The 26,807-nt window shown below is 38.1% G+C and overlaps 1 protein-coding gene across 1 annotated transcript; it reads left to right on the top strand.

The window, feature by feature from the left end:
• Positions 1-7,175: 7,175 nt before the first annotated feature.
• TDG (thymine DNA glycosylase) lies at positions 7,176-26,499 on the top strand. The gene is made up of 10 exons (XM_012772711.3): positions 7,176-7,428; positions 14,659-14,801; positions 16,874-17,115; positions 18,035-18,104; positions 19,560-19,695; positions 19,903-19,985; positions 20,138-20,232; positions 22,772-22,943; positions 23,456-23,581; positions 24,539-26,499. Exons 1-10 carry the CDS (start codon positions 7,406-7,408, stop codon positions 24,682-24,684), a joined length of 1,236 nt encoding a protein of 411 aa, XP_012628165.1. The 5' UTR covers positions 7,176-7,405; the 3' UTR covers positions 24,685-26,499.
• The last annotated feature ends 308 nt before the right edge of the window (positions 26,500-26,807 follow it).

The following is a 26,807-nucleotide window of genomic DNA, read 5'->3' as shown; positions in this document are numbered from 1 at the left end:
ACATCAGGCATCCTCAAACTACGGCCTGCGGGCCACACGCAAGTGTTTTTGCCTGTTTGTTTTTTTACTTCAAAATAAGATATGTGCAGTGTGCATAGGAATTTATTCATAGTTTTTTTTAAACTATAGTCCGGCCCTCCAACGGTCTGAGGGACAGTGAACTGGCCCCTTGTTTAAAAAGTTTGAGAACCCCTGTAATACATGCTATTTGCCCCATAAGATTATAATGAATCTGAAAAATTCCTATTACCAAGTGGTGTTGTAACATCTACTCATGTGTTTGTGGTGATGCTGGTATAAACAAACCTACTGTGCTGCCAGTACTATAAAAGTATAGCACATATAATTATGTATAGTACATAATACTTGATAATGATAATAAATGACTATGCTACTAGTTTATGTATTTACTATTCTTGTTATTTTTTCAGTGTACTCTTTCCACATACTAAAAAAAAGTTAACTGTAAAACAGCCTCAGGCAGGTCCATCTGAAGGTATTCCAGAAGGCTTTGTTATTGTAGATGACATGTCTGTTATTGCCCCTGAAAATCTTCCAGTGGGGCCGGGTGTGGTGGCTCATGCCTGCAATTCTAGCACTCTGGGAGGCCAAGGCAGGCGGATTGCTCGAGGTCAGGAGTTCAAAACCAGCCTGAGCAAGAGCTAGACCCCTTCTCTACTATAAATAGAAAGAAAGTAATTGGCCAACTAATATATATACAAAAAATCAGCCGGGCATGGTGGCGCATGCCTGTAGTCCCAGCTACTCGGGAGGCTGAGGCAGGAGGATTGCTTGAGCCCAGGAATTTGAGGTTGCTGTGAGCTAGGCTGCCGCCATGGCACTCACTCTAGCCTGGGCAACAAAGTGAGACTCTGTCTCAAAAAAAAAAAAAGGACCTTTCAGTGGGACAAGGTATGGAGGTGGAAGACAGTGATATTGATGATCTTCACTTTGTGGACGCCTAGGCTAATGTGTGTGTTTGTGCCTTAGTTTTTAACAAAAAAGTTTAAAAAGTAAAAATAAATAAAAAATGTTAGAAATAGAAAAAAGCTTGTAGAATAAGGATATGAAGAAAGAAAATATTTTTGTACAGCTGTATGATGTTTGTGTTTTAAGCTGTGTTACTACAAGAGTCAAAAAGTTAAAAAAAAATTTTAAAGCTTATAAAGTTAAAAAGTTACAGTAAGCTGAGATTAATGTATTATTGAAGAAAAATATTTATAAATTTAGTGTATCCTAAGTGTATGGTGCTTATATAGAGAGTCTACAGTAGTGTACAATAATGTCCTAGGCCTTCACATTCACTCACCGATCTCTCACACCCACCCAGAGCAACTTCCAGCCCTGTAATCTCCATTCATGGTAAATGCCCTATACATATTTTTATTTAATAGCATTACTGTACATTTCTATGTTTAGATATATAAATACTTGACATTGTTATTAAAATTGCCCACAGTGTGGCCGGGCGCGGTGGCTCACGCCTGTAATCCTAGCTCTCTGGGAGGCCGAGGTGAGCGGATTGCTCAAGGTCAGGAGTTCGAAACCAGCCTGAGCAAGAGCGAGACCCCGTCTCTACTATAAATAGAAACAAATTAATTGGCCAAATAATATATATAGAAAAAATTAGCCGGGCATGGTGGCACATGCCTATAGTCCCAGCCACTTGGGAGGCTGAGGCAGAAGGATTGCTTGAGCCCAGGAGTTTGAGGTTGCTGTGAGCTAGGCTGACGCCATGGCACTCATTCTAGCCTAGGCAACAAAGCGAGACTCTGTCTCAAAAAAAAAAAAAAAAAATTGCCCACAGTGTTCAGTACAGTAAGATGCTGTACATGTTTATAGCCTAGGAGCAATAGGCTATACTATATACCCTAGGTGTGTAGTGGGCTCTACCATCTATGTTTGTGTAAGTACACTCTATGCTGTTTGTACAATGATGAAATCAACTGATGATACATTTCTCAGAATGTATCCCTATCGTTAATTGAGGCATGACTGTATTTTCACGTGCTTCTATTTTTTTTCGTGAAGTATGTGTTCAAATCTTTTGCCAATTTTTAAAATTGAGTTGTTTTCTTATGAGTTTTGAGTATTCTTTATACATTCTGGACACAAGTCCTTTATCAGATATGATATGATCGATCTACAAATATTTTCCCCCAGTCTATAGCTTGCCTTTTCTTTTTCTTTTTTTTTTTTCTGAGACAGAGTCTTGCTTTGTTGCCCAGGCTAGGGTGAGTGCCATGGCATCATAGCCTAGCTCACAGCAACCTCAAATTCCTGGGCTCAAGCAATCCTCCTGCCTCAGCCTCCCGAGTAGCTGGGACTACAGGCATGCGCCACCATGCCCGGCTGATTTTTTCTATATATATATTAGTTGGCCAATTAATTTCTTTCTATTTATAGTAGAGACGGGGTCTAGCTCTTGCTCAGGCTGATTTTAAACTCCTGACCTTGAGTGATCCGCCCCGCCTTGGCCTCCCAGAGTGCTAAGATTACAGGCCTGAGCCACCGCGCCCAGCCTATAGCTTGCCTTTTCTTTTCTGTAAATAGTCTTTGGAAGAGAAGAAGTTTTTAATTTTAATGAAGTCCAGTCCAATTTACCAATTTTCTTTTTTATTGATTTTTTTTTTTTTTTTTTTTTGGAGACAGAGTCTCGCTTTGTTACCCAGGCTAGAGTGCCATGGCATCAGCCTAGCTCACAGCAACCTCAAACTCCTGGGCTCAAGCAATCCTTCTGCCTCAGCCTCCCGAGTAGCTGGGACTACAGCCATGTGCCACCATGCCCAGCTAATTTTTTCTATATATCTTAGTTGGCCAATTAATGTTTCTATTTATAGTAGAGACAGGTCTCACTCTTGCTCAGGCTGGTTTTGAACTCCTGACCTGGAGCAATCCTCCTGCCTGGGCCTCCCAGAGTGCTAGGATTACAGGCGTGAGCCACGCCTGGCCTATTGATGTCTTTTGTATTTATTTAAGAAATATAACTCAGGGTCATAAATATTTTTCTTCTGTATTTTCTTCAAGACATTTTATAGTTTTAGCCTTTACATTTAAGTCTATGATCCATTTTAACTTTTTAATATGGTGTGGGGTATGGGTACAGTTTTTTTGTTTTTTGCATATGGATCTCTGAATTTACCTTTGCAGCTTTGTTGAAAATCAGATGATCAGTTGTCCATGTATGTGTGTGTCTATTTCTGGACTCTAGTCTGTTTCACTGACATATTTATCTCTCTAATACCAATACCATACTGTCTTGATCACTGTAACTCTTGAATCATACAGGGTTATCTCTCCAATTTTGTTCTAAGAGTTGTTTTGGCTATTCTAGATCCTTGCATTTCCGTATGAATTTTAGAATCATCTTGTCAATTTCTACTCAAAAAAGCTTACTTGCTGTCATATTGAAATCTTTATAGACATTTTCACAATGTTGGCCTTCTGATCCATGAACATAGTGTATCTCCCCACTTATTTCATCCTTAATTTCCCTCAGCAATGTTTTACCATTTTTAGGATACAGGCTTTGGGTTTTTTTCGGATTTTTTGTCTTTGTTTTGCTAGAGTGCCATAGCATCAGCCTAGCTCACAGCAACCCCAAACTCCTGGGCTTAAGCAATACTTTTGCCTCAGCCTCCCAAGTAGCTGGGACTACAGGCATGCACCACCATGCCTGGCTAATTTTTTCTATATATATTTTTAGTTGTCCAGCTAATTTCTTTCTATTTTTAGTAGAGACAGGATCTCACTCTTGCTCACGCTGGTCGAACTCCTGACCTTGAGCAATCCACCCACCTCTGCCTCCCAGAGTGCTAGGATTACAGGCGTGAGCCACCATGCCCGGCATAGGATACAAGCTTTGTACATATTTTGTTAGCTTTATGCCTAGGTGTTTCATATTTTTTGAAGCTATTGTGAATGGTATTTTTTCTAATTGTTTCCTATTAGTATTGAGACTACAATTAATCTTCCTATATTAAGGTTTTATCTTGCAACCTTGCTAATCTCAGCTATTAGTTGTAGCTTTTTTGTAGGCTCCATAGGATTTTCTACATAAACCAGCATGTAAGCTATGAATAAAGACAGTATTTTTTTATAGATATCGTTTATCAATCTTGAGGAAGTTTCCAAGGAAGCTCCCTTCTGTTCCTAGATTGCTGAAATGTTTTTGTTTTGTTTTGTTTTGTTTTGTTTGAGACAGAGTCTCACTCTCCTGCCTGGGCTAGAGTGCTGTGGCATCAGCCTAGCTCACAACAACCTCTAACTCCTGGGTTAAAGCAATCCTCCTGCCTGGCCTCCTGAGTAGCTGGGACTACAGGCATGCGCCACCATGCCCAGCTAATTTTTTCTATTTTTAGTTGTTTGGCTACTTTCTATTTTTTAGTAGAAAGAGGGTCTCGCTGTTGCTCAGGCTGGTCTCGAACTCCTGAGCTCAAGCAACCCTCCCGCTTCAGCCTCCCACATTGCTAGGATTAGAGGAGTGAGCCACCACACCCAGCCTGAAAGTTTTTATTAGAAGTGAATGTTATTTATTTAAATGCTTAATCTGCATCTATCAAGATGATCATACACTTTTCTTTAAAAAAAAGTGTTAATACAATGAATTATATTGATTGATTTTCAAATGTTAAACCAATCTTATATTACTCAGATAAACTCCATTTGATCATGGTCCTCTTTATATACTGTTGGATTCAATTTGCTAAATTTTATTCAAGATTCTTTACCTCTATGTTCATGATAGATATTGCTGTCAACTTGTCTAGGCCATGGTGTGCAGATGTGTAGTCAAACATTATTCTAGGTGTTTCTGTGAGGGTGTTTTGGGGTGAGATTTAACACCTTAAATGGATAAACTCTGAGTAAAGCTGACTGACCTCCATCATATGGGTGAGCCTCATACAATCAGCTGAAGGCATGAATAAAACAAAAGACTGACTTCCCTGAAGCAAGAGAGAATTCTCCAGCAGATGGCCTTCAGACTTGAGCTACATGCAATGGACTGAATGTTTATGTCCTCCCAAAATTCATATGTTGAAATCTAATCACCAATGTGATGGTATTGGGTGCAACCTTTGGAAGGTAGTTAGGTAAAGAGGGCAAAGCCCTTATGAATGGGATTAGTCCTTATACAAGGCTCCAGAGAGCTGTCTCTTGCCTTCTACCATGTGAGGACATGGCTAGAAGTTACCATCTATGAACCAGAAAGCAGGCCCTCACCAAACACTGAATCTGCAGGCACCTTGATCTTGAACATCCCAGCCTCCAGAACTGTGAGAAATAAATTTCTGTTGTTTCTAAGCCACTCAGTTTATGATATTTTGTTATAGCAGCCCAAACAGACTAAGACACAACAACATTGGCTGATAGGGTTAGCATGAGGATTAAATGGATTAATACATGCAAAGTACTTACAGCAGTCCATAGCACATATCAAACAGTAAATGTTGGATGCTATAATTACCACCATAATTTATCATCATTATTATTTTTCTGTATGTATAACATTAGCTAAGAAGGAAGCAAGCTCACTAGGTTTCTGAAAGGAAAGGAGGCATTAAGAGGAAGAGAAAGGGATACAAGGTGAAGTGACTCAGCCTTTCTTTGTTATTATCTTATCATTTGTCCTATCACACAAAGTCTTTCTGAAGTAGAAGCACATTTGGCAAAAAACAGGAAAGCCTTACTTCTCCCAGGCCTCAAAGCTCTGGAGGGCCAAGCTCACAAGCAGAACAAGTTTGTCTTCCAGACTCAGATTCAAGGTGGTGAGAAAGACACTAATGAAGTCACTTTGCTGCATTTGCTTCACCACTTTCAGGTTCAATGTAGTGCTCCCCAACAACTCCTCCCATAAACTTCCTTTTTCAATGCAGAACTGAGCAGAGGAGCGTCCTCTCCTGAGGTTATGAATGGAGCTGGCAGGACCAGAAGCATGGCCCCACAGTGAGAGAAATCCTTGCTGCCCAAGGATAATTCCCCAAGTGAAAAAGTCCTGAAGAAAGTTTGCAGCTCTTCACACTTACAGTTACCAGAATTCTCTCTCTGAAATAACTGAGGCAAGCCACCCACTTTAAAACTTTTCTGTCCTGAGTCATTAGCAAAATCAGACAGCGAGGATAGGTTTTTGTTCATTCATTCAACAAACATTCACTAAATACTTACCATGTGCCAGTTTCTGAGTGCTACCTACGAATGGACAGGGTATTCATAAAAGTTTTGTAATGTTTTAAAATATCAAAAGTTTTCGTTCTCTGTCAAAAAAATTTTTTTACCTAAACTTTAAGCAACTGATACCATACAAATTAACCTTTCTATACTTACTTATGAAAAGTCTTTTTCTGGATCCTAGAATGAAGATAACACATGGAACACAGAGCCACAGCCATCTCCCAGCTCACACATGGCAGGTTACTGAGAAATAAACCTTTGCTGTAAGCCATTGAAGGTTTGGAGTTATGTTACAAACTCGAGAAAGCTCATGAATACAACAGCCATGTCTTTCATTATGCAAAGCAGAGAAACAGAAAAGCCTATCTCCATTGAGTTATTTAATGACGTCCTTGTTCCAACACCAATGACAGAAATTGAAAACTAATGAAACTAAAACCAGGGAAAGAACCATAGAGAAATAGGAAGGATTAGTCTGTAAGCTTATACGGAGGTGATGCTTGATATGGTATCTAGTATGGTAGACTTCAAACATTAGTATTTTCATATATCCAAAGTAAAGCAAAGAATGGTTTGTGTAAAGAGTTACATTTTACAAGTAGTTTTACATTCACCCTCATTTCACAGATTAGGAAACTGAGGCCCAAAGTGGTACAGTGGCCTTGATCCCCACGTTTTCCGATTCCAAAATCTCTTTCCCTATCACATTACCTAATAATTAATGCAACACGCCGTTTTAAATCGGGATAAAATTTGAGGGGATAAGGACTGGATAATGCTGAGAAGTACAAACACCACATCTACACAGCGCCCCTAAAGAACATGACCCCTTCGCCCACGCACCCCTGAAAATTCAGGGCGGACAAAAGTTGACGTCAGCCGAGCGCCCCAGCCTTTTTGTCCTCCACCCTTCCCGAAAGGCCAAGCGGCGGAGCGGGGACGCCCAACAAGAAGGCCGCGAGCGCGGTTGGGCTGTCCTGAGTCACGTGACGCTCACTAAGCGTGAGATTTGGCTCCTGGAAGGCGGAAGTGCCGCGCATAAACGGGGCCCTTTGAGGGGCGTGCGGGAGAGGCCTGGGGGAGGAGCTTGAGGCTAGCCGCTGTCCGGGTTCTGCCAGCAATCGAGTCCAAGTCTGTGGTACTGTCGTATCGCCGTGTGTACGCCGCCGAACTACAGAGACCGGTCGCCCGTTTGCCTGGCAGGAGGAGCCGCCCGCGCGAGCGGCCTCGGGGAATGGAAGCGGAGAACGCGGGCAGGTAAAGCCGGGGCGGAGCGCCGCCCTCTCCCCCCCTCCCCCTCCCACCCCTTCCCCGCGCCCCTCGCGGCGGGGCTGGCCGGCGGGCGAGCGCGCGCACGCAGGGGTCTTTAAGCGCCGTGGTCGAATACAAAGGCAGGGGCCGCGCGTGCGCGCTGCGTCCTGCTCGGCCGGGTCTCCGCGGCTGGTGGCCCGGGCCACGTCGAGGCGGTGTCTGGTGCTGCTGGACCCGTCTGCGGTCGCCCCCGATAACCGACTGGGGCGGGTTAATATTTCTTCCGCGATGCCGTTTTTGGCGACGTTTCCCTTCACCCTTCAGTACCATGCATAGAGCTGTGAGGCTTGTCGTACGTTCTCAGCTCTAGGAGTTTTCATTTTGAAGTTAATAGATTTATTGTGACTTTCTCCCCAAAGGCTTACTAAAAGCAACGTTAAGTGTCGCTGATTAGATAGTATTGCTATGGAAATATGTATAACACTCTCAAGCCAATCCACAAATTGTCTTTTTTTGAGTTTTCCAGTGGTCTTGGGGATGGTCTTAAGAATCTGTTTGTAAAATGTCCTGTGGAGGAGTGTTAGATATGTCTGGAGATCTTGCAAAAGCAGAGATTTAGAGATTTGAATTCCTGGCAGAAAGCTGCATTTAAAAATATAAATATGTCAGGGTCTTTTAAAAGATAAAGGAGATTTACATTGAAATAAAATATTGGCGGGTGTCATGGCTCACACCTCTAATCCTAGCACTGTGGGAGGCCAAGGCTGGAGGATCATGGCTCACGCCTCTAATCCTAGCACTGTGGGAGTTTGAGGCAGGAGGATCGTTTGATCTCAGGAGTTCAAGACCAGTCTGAGTAAGAGCGAGACTCTACTAAAAAAATAGAAAGAAATTAGCTGGACAATTAAAACACACACGCACACATACATATATATAAAATTAGCCAGGCATGGTGGTGCATGCCTGTAGTCCCAGCTACTCAGGAGGCTGAGGCAGGAGGATCGCTTGAGCCCAGGAATTTGAGGTTGCTGTGAGCTAGGCTGTTGCCACGGTACTCTAGTGCAGGCAACAGAGTGAGGCTCTGTCTCAAAATAAAAGAAAGAAAGAAAATACTAGTAAACCTAATGAAGACTTATCCTGACTCTCAGTGGCTCATGGGAGCTGAGAGACTTCTGTGGTTCTCTGTTCTTGTCTGTAAATAGACATTTCTGGAATCTGGTTCTGACATGCTGTGAATAGGTATTATGTAGAATTGGCACGCTAAAGTAACTAAAATAAATTGTCTTAGAGTTAGGGAAAGAGATACATGTAGATAAAGTGTGGACTTTATCCTGACTTTGTGGATGAAACCATGGAATAAATTACACCAGTTCTTTCCCAGAAGAACTTTACACTAAATAAGAGAATTCATCCGAACTTATGGAAAGCGCTCTCACCCATGTGATCTTACTTCAGAGCACAATTGAAACTTGGGCAAATCCTACCATCGAATAAATTATATATTATAAGGCCTTATCAATATAATGGTACTCCAATACACTGTTTAGCTCAAAGCTGTGACTTATATTGCCTTAACTTCATCCAAGGGGCTATAGATCAGTTTTTATTTTGGCTTACAAAGCTTTCATCTTCAGGAAATATGGAAAATTCTGTGTAATACTCTAAAGAGTTTATCCTTGGAGGTTCTGAAATGGCTCAGCCCCCAGGAAATCCTTAGAGAGTGGTTCTCTGTCATCCTTTGTGCTAATCAAGAAAAGGAATGTTGGGTACAATAAATTTACTTTTTGTTTTGGAAGATTAATTTCAAATATTCGAAGAAAAAGATTCCATGAATATGGATTTTTTAAAGGGGGAAAATAGTTCAAGAGTCTTCTTTTCTTTTCTTTCTTTTTTTTTTTTTTTTTTTTTTTTTTTTTTGAGACAGTCTCACTCTGTTGCCTGGGTTAGAGTGCCATGGCATCAGCCTAGCTCACAGCAACCTCAAACTCCTGGGCTCAAGCAATCCTGCCTCAGCCTCCTGAGTAGCTGGGACTACAGGCATGCACCACCATGCCCAGCTAATTTTTTCTATATATTTTTGGCCCATTAATTTCTTTCTGGTTTTTTTTTTTTTTTTTTTTAGTAGAGATGGGGTCTCGCTCTTGCTCAGGCTAGTTTCGAACTCCTGACCTTGAGCGATCCACCCACCTCAGCCTCACAGAGTGCTAGGATTACAGGAGTGGGCCACCACGCCTGGCCAAGAGTCTTAAAAAGTACTTACAATCAAATCAACCAGAGAGGAGAAAAGGAGGAATTTTATAAGGAAACTAGTGTGTTTCCAGTGACCTCGAGCATGAAAAGGACATTTACCAAAGATGGAAAATAATATGTCACATCAAAAGTGCCTGGAAAAGAATGAAATGGACCACTAAGAATACAGATAGGAAAAGTTAACGTGCAAATGAGAGTAAGCTTTCTAGAAATGTTAGGGAACCAAGAAGGACTGTTTTATTAATAGTTAGATGTGGATAATGAGGACAAAAAAGATTTGGGTTTTGGCCGGGCGCTGTGGCTCACGCCTGTAATCCTAGCTCTTGGGAGGCCGAGGCGGGCGGATTGCTCAAGGTCAGGAGTTCAAAACCAGCCTGAGCAAGAGCGAGACCCCCGTCTCTACTATAAATAGAAAGAAATTAATTGGCCAACTGATATATATATATAAAATTAGCCGGGCATGGTGGCGCATGCCTGTAGTCCCAGCTACCCGGGAGGCTGAGGCAGAAGGATCACTTGAGCCCAGGAGTTTGAGGTTGCTGTGAGCTAGGCTGACGCCACGGCACTCACTCTAGCCTGGGCAACAAAGCGAGACTCTGTCTCCAAAAAAAAAAAAAAAAAAAAAAAAAAAAAAGATTTGGGTTTTCTGCCCAGTTCATTGGCATGGTGGTAGTAGATGAGAGAAAACATAAGTACTTAGTTCTGATTTGGATTTCTCATCTCCTATGGTAAGGAAAATGATTATCAATAAGACTGGAAATGATAAAATGAATGTTTGATTTAAAGTTCAAAATCAATGAGGGCATGTAAGAGAACTTTTAGGTGCTTTCACAGAAATCATATGTCCTGGTTTGGATGTGTTAGATTTCAAGGGAGAGGCCAGATCATAGCAGTCTTTGAGTTCTTGTAGACAATAGGTGAGGGACCAGTCCCTGTGTATACAGAGGGATGACTTTACACAGTTCATCAATTTCAGGCAGCCATGAAAACCAATCCTGTGAGCCCTGTAGTTCAATAGAAGGGGAGTACAAATGGAGACTAGGAGAGAAAAAGGGGTAAACAACAGGAAAATGTGAGAGGAAAGATAGTGAACAACAGTGGGGACAAACATAAATGATGAGGGAAGAAGAAGAAAAGTAAGCAAAGGGAAATAAAAGAATTCATCATGCTTGCAAGAAGTTTGATATCAGAGACTTATAGAAAATAAAGTCTTTGGGGTCTCTTCTGAGTCTAGACAGATTGAATCCTATTTCCTATACATTCTCCATATTGGTAAAAATTGCTGAATCTAATCCCCTATTTTCATGGTGAAAGGATGCAGGCCTTGAGAGTATGAGTGACCTAAATGCTCTTTGTTGCTGTCTCCCTCGTAGAAACATTGCAGAATTCTGAATTATGAAGCAATGGTTATCATATTATACATGCAACAAATATATTTAAGAAATATTTTCACACTGAGGTTGAAACAAGTTTATGCTGCTTATAAATTTAGCTATTAGGTAATAGAAGATTCAATTTTTAAGAACACTTTAGTTAACTAGTCTTCATATTCATGAAGGTTTTTATGTAGATGTAATGCTTCTGCCAAGTAATGAGCATGTTGTAATCCACCCTCTTTCTTTTTGTTCTACCTGTTGGGAAACTGTTGAGGTAATCAGACTAAATTTAATGCTCAAAGATAGTATATTACCTCAGAACTAACACTTTATTTTCCATAGCTTTCTTTTTTCTTTTTCTGTTCTAATTTAACCTATTATAATGTGCCACGGATCATTTTTAGAAAGATTAAGGGATATATCATTATTATAGATAAGTTTCTGGATTTCTTTCAGAATTTATTTATGTATATATATATAATATAAAATATAAGACTTCAGGCTTTTTCTTCCTAATTTTTCACTTTTTATTCAGTCAAATGTGATTTCTAGAATTTTAATTTTCAGTTTCTGAGCCCCACAATTTCTGCAGATGCATAACAACCCATAACTATACTAAGGGAACCACACTTTGGAAATTTATTAGATGAAGAATCCTTTTGTAATATGAATAGTGAGTCCCTAATTTATGTATTTTAAGTTTGGATTTTTGTGAAGTGTTCAAAATGGGACACATTGGAGAAACTCTGAGAGCAGTAAAGAAACGTGGGAGAAGAGTGGTAGGTAGGTTGCCTTCATGACCATGTGACAGACTAAGAACAGACCTTGTGCATTCTTTTGGCCACTCCTTTATTGTGACCTCATATCTTTTATATATTCAAGCATCTTGGGAAGCTGCCACTGGCCACAATCTAAAGTTGCAGTTTGTAATCTTAGAATTTCCATAGGGTTACTGCTCAAGATCTCTTGGCCTAACCTAGCTATATCAGTCTCCTCATTTGAATATTTAAATCATAAACACTGTACAACCAATATTTTGACAATTTATTGAAAAGAGCTACTAATAGTATTAAAGAAAACAGAGGACATTTTACTTTGTGCTGGGCACAGTTCTAAGCACTTCACTTCTCATCATTTTCACATTTTACCTTCTAGTCCCTGTCTACATCTGTGCAGCCTAGAAAAGAATATTTTTTCTACTTTAAAATATATGTTAAACTTTTCCTGTGCTTTTACATAATAGCAATACATTTAATTTTTACTGGCTGCATAATATTTTCTCATGTTATTGTATTATAGTTTACTAAATCATTGTTATCTTTTTAAATATAATTTGAGAATAATATATTTAAAGAAAGAAAAGTCTTAAGATACAGTTTAGTATTTCTCATTCATTCTTAATCTTTTCTTTACCAATTTACCCATAAAGATAGCTTGAAGTTGGAATACCTCTCCAATGATTTGTCTATTGGGATTGGGCCTCTGTTCGTCTTTTTATTTTTTTTTTTGGACAGATAGACTCTCTCTGTTGCCCGGGCTAGAATGCATCAGCCTAGCTCACAGCAACCTCCAACTCCTGGGCTCAAGCCATCCTCCTCCTCAACCTACCAAGTAGTTGGAACTACAGGTGTGGCACCACACCTGGCTAATTTTTTTTTTTTTTTTTGGTGAGACAGGGTCTTACTCTTGCTCAGGCTGGTCCTAAACACCTGAGCTCAAGTGATCCTTCCACCTCAGCCTCCCAGACTGCTAGGGTCACATGCGTGAGCCATTGTGCCCAGCCTGCCTCTGTTTTTCTTGAGCTTCCAACATTCTAGCCCTGCCACCCATGGGTAGTCTGTTACCCTGTGTCTCCCTAGGCCATTTAAGCTTGTTCGGGGAATACTTTAGTTTGCTTTTTTTCTCCTTAACCATTTTATTGAGATATGATTTACATACTACAGAGTTCACACATTTAAAGTGTACTCGTTTACCATTTTAATCACTGCTGTCTGAGCTTCCTGTTGTCTTTCTCCACACGTCACAGAGAAAGAAAACTGATTAGTAGGATACCTTGCCATAGAAAAGATGACTTTTATTTCCAAATAGTAAATGATACTTTTCCATTTTATTTCCATTTTTCTTCCTCCTGTGTATTTAATGGCATTATTTGGCATTAGCTATAACTTGAATTTCATCAGAAATGTATTTACTTCCCTAGCTTTGTGCTGATATTAATATCTTAAACTTAAGATAGTAGTTTAAGGTCATCAGAAATGATTTTTTGAAGTTGTTTTCTTTGAAGGCCTACATTCTTTATTTTGAACAGAGTACTTAGAAGAAAGTTATTATTTTTTTTCAGAGATGATGTCTTGCTCTGTCACTCAAGCTGGAGTGCAGTGGCACGGTCGTTGCTCACTGCAGGCTTGGACTACTTGGGTACTCAATTGATCCTGTTGCTTTAGCCTCCTGAGCAGCTAGGGCTACAGGTGTGCACCACCATGCCCGGCTAATTTAAAAAAAAATTTTTGTAGAGATGAGATCTTACTATGTCGCTCAGGCTGGTTTCAAATTCTAGGCTTCAAGTGATTCTCCTGCCTCAGCCTCCCAAATTATAGGCATGAGCTACTACCATGCCCCATCCAAAGTTTAAATCAGGTTCAGAAGAGAGGTTAGGAAGGCTTTTTACTTTGTTACATTCAACACATATTTCCAAAATATCCATTTCTAGTTGCTGTTTCATGGCTGTCTTAGTCTATTTTATGCTGCTGTAACAGAATAACACAGACTGAGTAATTTATAAACAACAGAAGTTTTTGTGGCTCATAGTTCTTGAGGCTGAGAAGTCCAACATCAAGGAGCTATATCTGGTGAGGGCCTTCTTGCTGCGTCATACATGGCAGAAGGTATCACATGACCAGAGAGAAGAAGATGGGAAGGGGGTTGAATTCATCCTTTTATCAGGAATCCAGTCCTGAGATAATCCATTAATCCATTCATGGGGCAGAGCCTTCATGTCTCTCAATGCTGTTGCATCAGGGATTTCATTTTCAACACATGAACTTTGGAGGACACATTGAAACCATAGCAGTGGCAAACAAACCAAAACAAAACAAAAAACCACCAAGAAAAAAACAAATCTAAAGAATAAATAAGTAAACAGGCAAATAAACCAAAAGAGAACCTTAAGTTAGACTGGAGATGTCTGTGAGAAAGTGATTAAATACTGAAGATAGGCACAGAAATTGTTATTTGTGGACATTTTAACCCTGTATGGATTGACAGGACTTTCAAGTCTGTCTACTAGAAAATTCCCATGATCTCATTTCAGAGAAAGTACAGGCTAACTTGACAAGATTAGTAAGTTTTATTGGTGACACATCTTGTCATTAAACGTATGAGAGTTAGTATTTGGTTAGTAAGCACTCAGTAAAGGTTGAGTGAATGTGTACATACGGGAATAGTACAGATCTTCCTCCTCTCTCACCTCTCTATTATCTATTCTAAATAAATATTGCAATCTGGTCACAAAATATTTGTATTCTGAAGATTTTCTTATACCTTATCACTTAAACTTGCATTTAGTTTTAATTTTATCACCATTATATCTTATTCTTAATTGTTCTTTCAGCTATTCCCTTCAGCCAGCTCCAGCTTTTTATACCTTTCCATTTCAACAAATGATGGCTGAAGCTCCCAATGTGGCAGTTCTGAGTGAACAGCAAATGCCAGCAGAAGTTCCAGCCCCAGCTCCTGCTGAAGAACCTGTACAAGGTACTTTTCACCATGATAGTTTAGGAAAGTAGATCCTGGGTCGACCAAAAGGGTTTAATGATGAATTAAAATTCCCAGCTCTATTTTAGTGTTAAAAAATTTAATCTACTTTTTAAGTACTTAGTATGTGCTAAGCACTCTGCTAGGTTCTAGGGAATAAAGGAACGTGGATTCTACCCTCAGATATCTCCTAATCTAGTAGAGAAAAATAGTAAGTAAACACACATTCCACCTCAGCGCACTTAGAGCTCACAGGGTTGGCACCTAACTCGGGCGGAGGCCTCAGAGGCTGCTTCCCAGAGCAGAAAGGTCTGAGTAACACCAGAGCTCTGGCACTCCACAGCTGAGGGGACTTCAGCCCCATGAAGAGAGGAGTGGGGAAGAGTCCAGGCCGAAGGAGCAGCATGTGCCAAGGCACAGACATGCAGAAGCGTGGCAGAGTCAAAACGCTGAGGGATTCTGTGTCCTTGAAGTCTGGGGTATAGCAAGGAAATGGTGAGAGGCCAGGCTGGATAAAGGGCAGTTGGAGGCTTGTTTTTTATCCTAAAGAAGGTATGTTCCATCATGAAGGCAACAGAGAGCTATTAAGAGAATATAAGCAAAGGGATGGCTTAAATCGATTTGCATTTTAAAAAATTAGCCTGGAAATTTTATAAAGGATAGATCGTAGAGAGCAAGGCAGAACTTGGAGGCAAGGAGTAGACTAGAGACTGAATAATATGGGGAAGAAACAAGGACTTGAGAGGGTGGAGAAAGACAGTTGGGAAATACTTAGGAGATAGAATCACTTACCCGTGGTTAACGGGCTTCATGTAGGGGATGAGAGAGGAGGAGTCCAGAAGTTGCTCCCAGGTTTAGACAGTTGGTTGAAGGAAATGCCATTCACCAAGATAGAAAATAGAAGAAACAGAGAATAGATTTAGGGGGTGGGAGAGTAGGTGAAGCGAAGGTGATGATTTTCTCCAGTGTAACAGTATTTGTATGAGAAACATGCTCAAGAGTTTTGGTTTACAGTTCTAAGAACTCATCTAACTGCGTATCTGAACTAGGACTTGCTCAGGTACAAGCCAATGATGGTGGATCCCTTGGCGTAGGGAATATGCTAAGGCAGTGTAGGGCAGAGGAGAAGAAGAACTGCCTTGATTCTGCTAGGCGTGGTTGGGGAAATGCCAAATAGGAGGAGAAAAGTTAGAGGCTTGAGAAATTAGGAGAGATGATGAAGAACTAAGGCTAAGAAAACCAAGGCTTTCTGTTGGGTAACTTTAGGTCAGTGGTTTTCAACCAAGGGTGATTTTGCCCCTCAAGGGACATTTGGTATTGCTCAGATACACTTGTTTGTCAGGACTAGCAGGATGCTACTGGCATCTAGTGGATAAAAGTCAGCATGCTGTTAAACATTCTATAATGTGCATGACCGCCATCCACAACAAAAAATTATGTAGCCTAGATGTTAATGTTGTGGAAGTTGAGAAACTCTGCTTAAGGTCCTGAGGTCAGATCCCTAGACTTGCGTTTTAAAAAATATTGCCAGCCCAGAGATTTTATTCTCAGCACCTCTAAATTCACCTCTTTGTGTGTGGAACAGAATATTACCTTATAATCTCTAAAACAAACCCGTAAACCATTTGAGGTTTTCTACTACTGGAAATTGAGTTAAAATGTTTCCCTTCCTTCCTGTTTTTCTATTTAGTCTTATATTTATTTACTTAATTATTTATGTGTTTACATTTAGAATTCCTAGAAAATGATGCCTAGATACTTTGTATCCCTGGGGAGGCCAAGATGCCAAGTAAGATTGTGTAGAAAATCAGTCTATGGTTACCACAGGTATTTATTCCCAAGAACAGCTAGCAAGGGAAGGGAGATGGGGTTGGGGCCTGTATGAATGCAGTTCTAGGGTAAAAGAAGGGTAAGATATTGCAGAGGAGACAACTTATGATGGGAATATAAGAGCTTATTTTGGGGGAGATGAGTAAAAAGGGTGTTGATAGAGTAACTTTTCTGGGAAAACAGTCAAAATTTTTAAGTTAAAATTTTTCTGCATTTGCATTCTGGAAATCATTGTGTTTCAGAGCCTCCAAAAGGAAGGAAAAGAAAATCCAGAACAACAGAACCAAAAAAACCAGTGGAACCCAAAAAACCTGCTGAGTCAAAAAAATCTGGCAAGTCCACAAAATCAAAAGACAAGCAAGAAAAAATTACAGACACTTTTAAAGTGAAAAGAAAAGTAGACCGTTTTAATGGTGTTTCAGAAGCTGAACTTTTGACCAAGACTCTCCCTGATATTTTGACCTTCAATCTGGACATTGTCATTGTAAGGATTTTTGTCCTTCATTGTTATTTTTATTTATTTTTTAAAATTTTTGGTATATTTTTAAATTTTAAAATTATTTATTTTCATCATATTTGAGTTAGTTTCCCCCTTTTCTTGGTGATAAGAAGCCCTTGTTTGATTTTATACATAGCATGGGGGGATTAGCTTTACTTAACAGCTGTTTTTGTAAATAGCTTTTTGCTGAAAAGAACCATTTCTAAGAATCCTTTTGGTGGTAAACAGTGTCACCTTCATGAGATTGTGTTTTATGGGGAATAAGCACCAGATTGGGGCTGTCTGGGTTCAAATCTTGTTTTAGGTATGACCTTGGAAAAGACTTAACCTTTCTAAACCAGTTTCCTCATTTATATAGCAGGGGTGATAAAAATACCTCCCTCATAGGGCTGAATTAAGTGAAGTAGTCCATGTGGATTACTTAGATTGCATGATACCTGTGAGAACTCCATAAATGATGGCACTGATCTTGAACTTTTATTTTTGTCAGTGAGTATAAGGCATATCATTTACACAACTGTGTAGGTGATATGGAGTATGCTACTTGTTGAGAGTTAAAAACCAGACTTGTGGCAGGCCATGAGCTCAGATTGATTGAGTAGGACCTCTCTTTTTTCAGACTGAAGGCAGCCCAGTAGGTGAGGATTAGGGGCCTAGGGTCATGAGGAAGTCAAACTGGTTTTTAAAAACAACAGCAGAATTTTTGATATAAAGGAAATTGATTTTCTTTATGTGGAATACTTTGTTCAAACCAAGAGTAGTAATTGATAAATGATATTGCTTATGATGCTAGGTTACATTTGTATTTTGATCAGTTCAGTTTTGTTTACTATTATTCCACAGAATCCCTAAGGCTTAAGTCTTACCTTTTAAGACTAAAATGTATAATTATTTTGTTTTATAGATTGGCATAAACCCAGGACTCATGGCTGCTTACAAAGGGCATCATTACCCTGGACCTGGAAACCATTTTTGTAAGTGATTACTTTTTTTATTAATTTACTTTTAAGTTATATATCTTTGTTAATGGGGTTTTTTAAAAATTATATTTTTAAAAAGAAAGAGACTGTGTAAATATATATTCATGTTTCATGTTCTCTGTGTTTGCATGTATATGAAAATAAAGAGTTTAAAGCGATATGTCACCATTAACATTTTAGTGTACAAAAGTAGAAGGACATGAAAAAGTACTTTCCCTTTTGTTTTGTTTGAATTGTTTATAATGAGTTTTACTACGTTTTTTTTATTATTATTTTTTTTAGAGACAGGGTCTCACTACTTCACCCAGGCTGGATTGGCAGTAGCACTATCACAGCTTACTGTAATCTCAAGTTTCTGACTCAGGCATTCCTCCCACTTCAGCCTCGCGAGTAGCTAGAACTGTTGGCACTTGCCACCATGATGGCTAATTTTAAAAGTTTTCACAGAGATGAAATTTTGCTCTGTTTGTCCAGGCTGGTCTCAAATTCCTGGCCTCAGCTGGTCTCCTTGCCTCTGCCTCCCAAAGTGCTGGGTTTACAGGAGGAAGCCACTGCACCTGGCCTAAATGAGTTTTTAAAAATTGTTATCTATAGATGTAGTAATAATAGTACATCTTTGTAGCAATACAGACAGAATACTGACTTTTCTAGCTTTTTGTCAATTTCCTAGAGAGCAGAAAATAGTAGCAAAGACTCGTACTTTTAAAGTGAGCTTTACAACCAAGTATAACTACTGTTGCATTGCCCTATATATGCGTCACTTGTCTTATGTCACACTACCTACTAGAACAATGCATGCAGTGGGCCCTCAGGAAATACTAATTGATTATCTAATAATAAGATTAAAAACATATAGGGAAAATGATAGTAATGTGTTTTTGGAACTAATAACATATTGTCTCTATTATTTTTTTTTTTTTTGATCAGGAGTCCACAGTGAATCTCTATTATTTTAAAAGAGTTTTTTCTAGGGAAATTTTTTCTAGAAAAGTCTAGTTTTTTTCTAGGGAGCTTTTAATTTTCTCCACTGTCAAGGTGTTTGCATGTTTTTAGTCTATTAGTGCACATGTTTATCTGTGAGGTATTCCAGGAGTAGGTGGTAGTGTCACCAATTATTGAAAAGCAAAACAAATAATTTTAAAGTTTCCTATACTAAGTAGCTATTTATTCTCAGACAGGCATTTACCATAACCCCCTGTGAAAAGGAGATGATAATAGTATTTCAATAGTAAGATAATTATGACTAAATGAGATAATCCATGAGAAGGGCTTAGCATATTATCCAGCACATGGTAATTGCTCAATACGGTATTTAGGCCATGTTTTAATTTTAAATATCCTAAATCTTTTTTTTCTAATTTCAAGAATAAGAATGTAGTCTACCACATCAGTTCTTTGAGCAAAAGCCTTTGACCTTCTGCAGAAATAAACTGAACTGTCTTTTCCCAGGGAAGTGTTTGTTTATGTCAGGGCTGAGTGAGGTCCAACTGAATCATATGGATGATCACACTTTACCAGGAAAGTACGGTATTGGGTTTACCAATATGGTGGAAAGGACAACGCCAGGCAGCAAAGATCTTTCTAGGTAATTACACAGCATTTATTTTTACAAGTTGGAATCTTGACCGTGCTGATGCCTATATGTCTAGGAACATCTTGGGTATGTGTGTATCTTGTTCAAGCTGAGCATGACAAATGTGTGATCTGACCTTTTATTGAAAGCTGCCTGAATTCAGCATATTATAAATATTGCCATATTTATATTTTTTACTACTTTTTAATTCAATTTTAGTAAAGAATTTCGTGAAGGAGGACGTATCCTAGTACAGAAATTACAGAAATACCAGCCACGAATAGCAGTGTTTAATGGAAAATGTAAGATTTCCTTTTAAATTTCATCTTTTTTTTTTTTTTTGCTAATTGATTATCTAATGGTAATGTAAAGTATTATGTAATATTTATAATAATGTAATGATGTTTAATAATGTAAACATTGGCAATGTAAATATGTTTGTATTTCATTTTAGGTATTTATGAAATTTTTAGTAAAGAAGTTTTTGGAGTAAGGGTTAAGAACTTGGAATTTGGACTTCAGCCCCATAAGATCCCAGACACAGAAACTGTAAGTCTTTAAAATTATACTTGTAAATCAGCTTAAATATGAATTTTTTTCTGACTAATTTACCTTTTTTATTTGTCCATCCATTGTAATTTATGCCATGAAAAAAACCACACTATATTTTGCTGACTAGTATTTGCAAATGAATTCAGATACTGTTAGAGTTTTATTAAAAAGGAAAACATTTGTCAGCTAAGCGTCTTAATGATATTATGTTATTCAGCTAAAATATTGAGAGGAATTGGCTCACATACTGCATTCAAAATATATTTAATGACTTATAGTTGTGAAATTCAAATGATTTAACCCTTGTACTCAGTTGTGAAACAAACATGTAAACACAGACATGTTCTGATTAGTCAAACTAATCGCCCCATTTATATATCTTAGTCCATCTTCATTTTATTTTTATTTATTTTTTTATTTTTTTTTGAGACAGAGTCTCACTTTGTTGCCCAGGCTAGAGTGAGTGCCGTGGCGTCAGCCTGGCTCACAGCAACCTCAATCTCCGGGGCTCAGCGATCCTACTGCCTCAGCCTCCCGAGTAGCTGGGACTACAGGCATGCACCACCATGCCTGGCTAATTTTTTGTATATATATTTTTAGTTGGTCAATTAATTTATTTCTATTTTTGGTAGAGACGGGGTCTCGCTCAGGCTGGTTTTGAACTCCTGACCTTGAGCAATCCGCCCGCCTCGGCCTCCCAAAGTGCTAGGATTACAGGCGTGAGCCACCCCGCCCGGCCTATTTATTTATTTTTGAGACAAGGTCTCACTCTATCACCTGGGCTAGAGTGCAGTGGCATCATCATAGCTCATTGCAAGTTCAAACTCCTGGCCTAAAGTAACTCTCTGTACTTGGCCTCCCAAAGCGTTAGGATTACAGGCGTGAGCCATGGCACCCGGCCCCACCTTCACTTTGGAGCCATATAAATAATACAGCCAGAAAAACATCCATCCAACCTAATTGGCATTTGATACTGTTGTCTTATATACAAAGCCATCATGAAATAACACAGTAGTTTTCAAACTATCATTTCTACAGAGCTTCTACAGACATTTGGTTCCAATTTTACTTCTTAAATACAATTTAAATTTTTGTTTACACTTTTAAAAAAACAACACAGTGCACAGACTTACATGAGTTTTTGTGGAGACCTCAGAATAATCTTTCTGCCACCTACATACATTTGAACTTCTCTTTTTAAATTTCTTCTGTTTCTAATTTCTGATAAATATGCAATTGATGAGTTAGCTTGTAGCACCAGTTTGTATTTAAATGGAGGCCCACCTTTGTCTACTTGATTAAAATTGAACAAGTGAGTTCACTACTTCCTGTAGGTACTAGATTATTGTCTGTAAAATGACAGGCAAGGCTCTTAGATATATGTAATCAGAGAAGTACAATGATGAGTGAACTTGGATCATATCATGATAGGTAGTTTTAGCTCTTGTATGAGCTTTGAGTACATTTATCTTTTAAAATATATTCTTTATCATGAAATATTAACAGTGGTATTAGTGATTAAACTTTGAAATAAAAAATTAATCTTTCAAGTTTCTAGATTGTTTTAGTTGAATATTATCTGGAGATTGGAAAATAGGCTGTTAAAAAACCTTGTAACATTTACACCTACATACTTTCATGAATCAGGATTTTCTAAATGCTGCATAACCAAAACAAAATAAATAAATAGTATGTTTTTTCTTGTGGTACATGATATGGAGGTGAATTTAAAAATAGCAATGAATGTCAATAATTCATCAGCCTCATTCATATATATATATACACACATACACACAGATATGTATAAAGAAGGAGTTGTGTTCTTTCAAGGACAATTTGTCACCATCAACCAAAATGGTAAATGGAATTGTCATTCTGTTGGGTAGGTACTTACCCAACAGATATACTTACGTGTATTTGAAATTAAATATGTATAAGGTTTTTGACTACAGCTTATAGTAGCAAAAATTTGGAAACAACCTAAATGTCCACAGTTAGACTCTGGTTAGATAAATTATGAAAGTACACAGAAGAAAGGAAGCTCTTTTTACTTTGATATTCGATATAGAATTTCTCTCTGAAATACATTGTTGAGTAAAAAAAAGGGGAGTGGAGCATGTTACCATTTTGTGTTTTTTAAAAGGGATTAGACACCTTTGGTTGTATATTCATGAAATACTTCTGGCAATATCAATTGCCTTTGGGGAGGGGAACTAGGTGGATAGAGACAGTTGGGTAGGAAGACTTCTTTATATGCTCATAGGCCCTTTTGTCCTTTCTGAATTTACTTGCTGTTAAAAAGAAGAGACTATTAATTCATAGATGAACACTGTGGGAGGAGCCTCATTATTTTCTATTTATTGACTTGATAATAAGTAAATATTACAGATTTAAACTTAAACACAACCTTATAGATATTTATATGTGGTTTAAGTATGAAATTATTAACCCAAATAAAGATAAATCTTCTGATCTCAATATGAATGGATTCAATAGAATTGAAGATTTCTGAAACTGTAAAATCTTGTGATTCTAGCTCTGTTATGTGATGCCATCATCCAGTGCAAGATGTGCTCAGTTTCCTCGAGCCCAGGACAAAGTTCACTACTACATTAAGCTGAAGGACTTAAGAGATCAATTGAAAGGCATTGAACGAAACACAGACGTTCAAGAGGTGCAATATACGTTTGACCTACAGCTTGCCCAAGGTATGTTGCTGTTTGCACTCCTTTTATTCATTTTGTGTATATATGCATCATAGATAGTATGTTGTGATAATGAGTGATATGTGAACCATCTTGGGGGATGATCATGCTGGAAACTCAGACTTGAGGGGGGGAAAGGGCATTTAATGAAACCTTAAAATTTGTACCCCCATAATATGCTGAAATAAAAAAAAAAAAAAGAAAGTATGTTGTGGATTTAAAACCAGAGAAGAGAAAACAATTAAATTTGCAGCCAGTTTTCCTTTTATCAAGGTCTTCTGTCTACTCTGGGTACTCCTATAGACATTTAGGATCTAAGAAATATTGTACCCCACCTAAAATTAAATGTAATAGGTTTTTACAGTTCATATGAGTTAATTTAGTATATGCTACAAAGAGTTTAAAAGATTATAGTGAAAGATGTTTCTTAGTATCTGTGAACATTCAAGAAAAAGAGCTGTTTTCAAAACTGTGGTACAAAATCCCGTTTTAAATCCTTTTCACCCTCCTCACAGAGGATGCAAAGAAGATGGCTGTTAAGGAAGAAAAATATGATCCAGGTTACGAAGCAGCTTACGGTGGTGCTTATAATGAAAATCCATGCAATAGTGAACCCTGCAGCTTCTCTTCAAATGGGCTAAGTATGTTCCCTTTCATATGTGAATTCCTTTCAAAGGCTTGCTTTTGTCAGGATGGGGGGGAAATTTAATAGAAAGAGTAAAATATGAAAGAATGGACCTAAATGATGGGTATACACAGTCATACATTGGTGTAAAGGACATTGGAAACTAAGAAGCGGGGAGGCTGGGAAGGTGGTGAAGGATAAAAATGTACCTGCAAAGTACAGTGCTCACTACTCTGGTGACAGGCACACCAAAAGCCCTGATTTCAGCATGATAGAATTCACCGTGTAACAAAATCACTTGTATTCCTTAATATTTTGAAATTTAAAAAATTATAATAAATAGACCCATTCTACTAAGTGAAGTGTCCCAAGAATGGAAAAATAAGCACCACATGTACTCATCAGCAAATTGGTATTAACTGATCAACACCTAAGTGGACATATAGGAATTAACATTTATTGGGCGTGGGGCAGATGGGAGCGGGGAGTAGGGGATAGGTATATACATACATAATGAGTGAGATGTGCACCGTCTGGGGGATGGACATGCTTGAAACTCTGACTCGGGGTGAGGGGGAAGGGAAGTGAAAGGCAACACTTGTAACCTAAACATTTGTACTCCCATAATATGCTGAAATAAAAAAATTATAATAAATAGTGGGAATAGTAATATAAAAATTTAGTTACTAATAATGAAGATGTGATGGTTATTCAATGTTTAACTACACAAAATTTTACAGCTTATTTTTTGTAAGTCATGGATTCTAAGCCATTCTAGTTGCATTTTCCTTCTTTAATAACAAAGGGGAATTTGTCATTCCTATATCTGAAAATAGAATAGAAACTTAGAATTGCATTTGGGAAGCTTGCCTAACTATTATTATAATTCTTCTTCACCAAACTGTTGAAATCTCCTAATTTGATCATTTCAAACTTCTCAATGGCATAAACTGACATTCTTTTCCCTTCTTAGCTGCTGACAGTGCTGAGTTAAGAGGAGAACCAGCTCTCAATAACATTCCAAATGGGCAGTGGATGACCCAGTCGTTTACAGACCAGATTCCTTCCTTTCATAATCATTGTGGAACTGAAGAACAGGAAGAAGGAAACCATGCTTAAGAATGGCATTGCTCAGCTCTGCTTCAATGCTGCAGTTTTAATGCAGTTGTCAAGAAGTAGAACCTCAGTTTGCTAACTGAAGTACTTTATTAGTATTTTACTCTAATGGTGTAATTATAGTACAGAACAGTTGTGTGGTAGTATGAACTCTGAACCTAAGTAGCTTGGAAGAAAAAAATAGGGTTTTTGTATATGAGTTTTTGTATCATTCCAGCTTTTTATATACTATATTTCATTTATGAAGAAATTCATAATTTCTTTTGGGAGTCACTTTTGTTCTGTAATTTTAAAATAGTCTGAATATTTATAGTTGAGTCTTAACTGTGCATACACCCAGATACACTGTTATCCTTTTTATGCCAAGAAGGGTGTGCGTACTAATAACAGTTACCACAGGTAAAGAGGCAAAGGTGCTGATTTCCATATATGAAGTTAACTCTCAGTGGAGTCTCATTTGTTACTTTTTAGTGGTAACCAAGGGTAAACTCAGAGCTCCTCGAGTTATGTGCACACTCTGACCTCTTTGCTTTGCCGTTGGTGAGTGTTTGTGAGAGTTGCTTAGTAGTAGAAATGTAGAGTATAGCCTTGCAGTAGCGAAGCTAACCTGACCTTACCTAGCAGAGCATTGAGCCCTGGCTTTGGCCTCCTCACTCCTGTGTGTTAATCCTCGCAAAGGCGCTAACTATTCTGGGATGGTAGGTTCCAGAGAATGCATAGCCTTTTACATTTCGTACTCATCTCTTTTACTTGAGACACATAAATTTGATAGGGAAGGAACTGAATTTCTCTGTCAGTATTTATTACCATTCTAATCTTATCTTCCTTGGCTTTAAGGAAGTAACATGGAAAGTGATAAGAAATGAACTTTCAGGCTGAGCAACAAGATGCTAGAGGTGTTGGATAATCTTATTTAAACTGGTGCTTTATGTATGTGAGATGTACTAAAATAGATAATACAGAATTTTTCTTGCTAGGTAAATCTAATAAGCCAATAATTTAAAAATTTTTTTCTATGTACTGTTTGTTACGGTGGACTAAGTGAAACTCATGGAAAGATTGGTTTGAATTATGTACCTTTGTGATTTTCTAATGCATTTTCCATGGTGCTACGGTAATCCAGACTACTAGGTCTGATGGGTATTAAAGCTGAGTATTCAGAAATGCCACTTGCATTTATTCCTAATCACTCTTGAATATTCAGATTTCATACATACCCAGGGAGCATGCTGTTTTTTCAATATAAAATATTTATGAGGTTTTTATTCCCCAGGAGGTTATATGGCTTGTTCTTCTCTTAATAATAAGAGAAAAAAATTGTTGTGAATCTTAACATGCTTTTTAGCTGTAACTATGATGGATTTTATTTTTCCTGAGGTCTAGGTCAAGCTGTGTAAAAGTCATTTATGTTATTTAAATGATGTACTGTATTGCTGTTTACATGGACCTTTTGTGCAGGTGCTTTGAAGTGCCTTGCATCAGGGATTAGGAGCAATTGAATTATTTTTTCATGGGACTGTGTAAAGCATGTAATTAGGTATTGCTTTGGTATATAACTATGGTAGCTTTACATAGATTTTTATTATTTGAGTGGAGAAAATACCCTTTAAATTATGGCAGACACTCACTAGAGAATGAGTTTGAGAATTTTCCAAGCATACAATAATGGTGTTTTTCATTAAACATGACAGACGAGTAGTAAATGTTGGTATCTCCTGTACATGACAGTATGAGACTTTTTCATTAAATAATATTGAAAGGTTTTAAAGTTCATTTGAAAGTCTGATAGTTTTTACAATAAAAAATAATAAGAATGGTTATCCTTAAGTTTTAAGTGTTTTCTATAGCAAGACTTACTGGTACTCTTTCCTCCTTTAAACCTGAGAATAGTTAACCTTCTATTATATTTAACGGCTAGAATAATATAAATGATGAAAATTATAAAAATCTATGAATTTTTATTTTCAGACATCCATATTTTAAATGTAATAGTTCTACACAAGACAAGATTGGCAACCGTTAAAAAATATCTGTGTGTGAAGAATATTAATACATTTAGAAAGTTTTAAAATTTGTGTATATAATTGTCATTCAGGGCCGGGTGCAGTGGCTCATGCCTGTAATCC

The sequence above is a fragment of the Microcebus murinus genome, chromosome 10 (genome assembly GCF_040939455.1).
Source record: "Microcebus murinus isolate Inina chromosome 10, M.murinus_Inina_mat1.0, whole genome shotgun sequence".
Taxonomy (NCBI): Eukaryota; Metazoa; Chordata; class Mammalia; order Primates; family Cheirogaleidae; genus Microcebus; species Microcebus murinus.
This window is presented reverse-complemented; position numbering and strand designations above follow the sequence as displayed.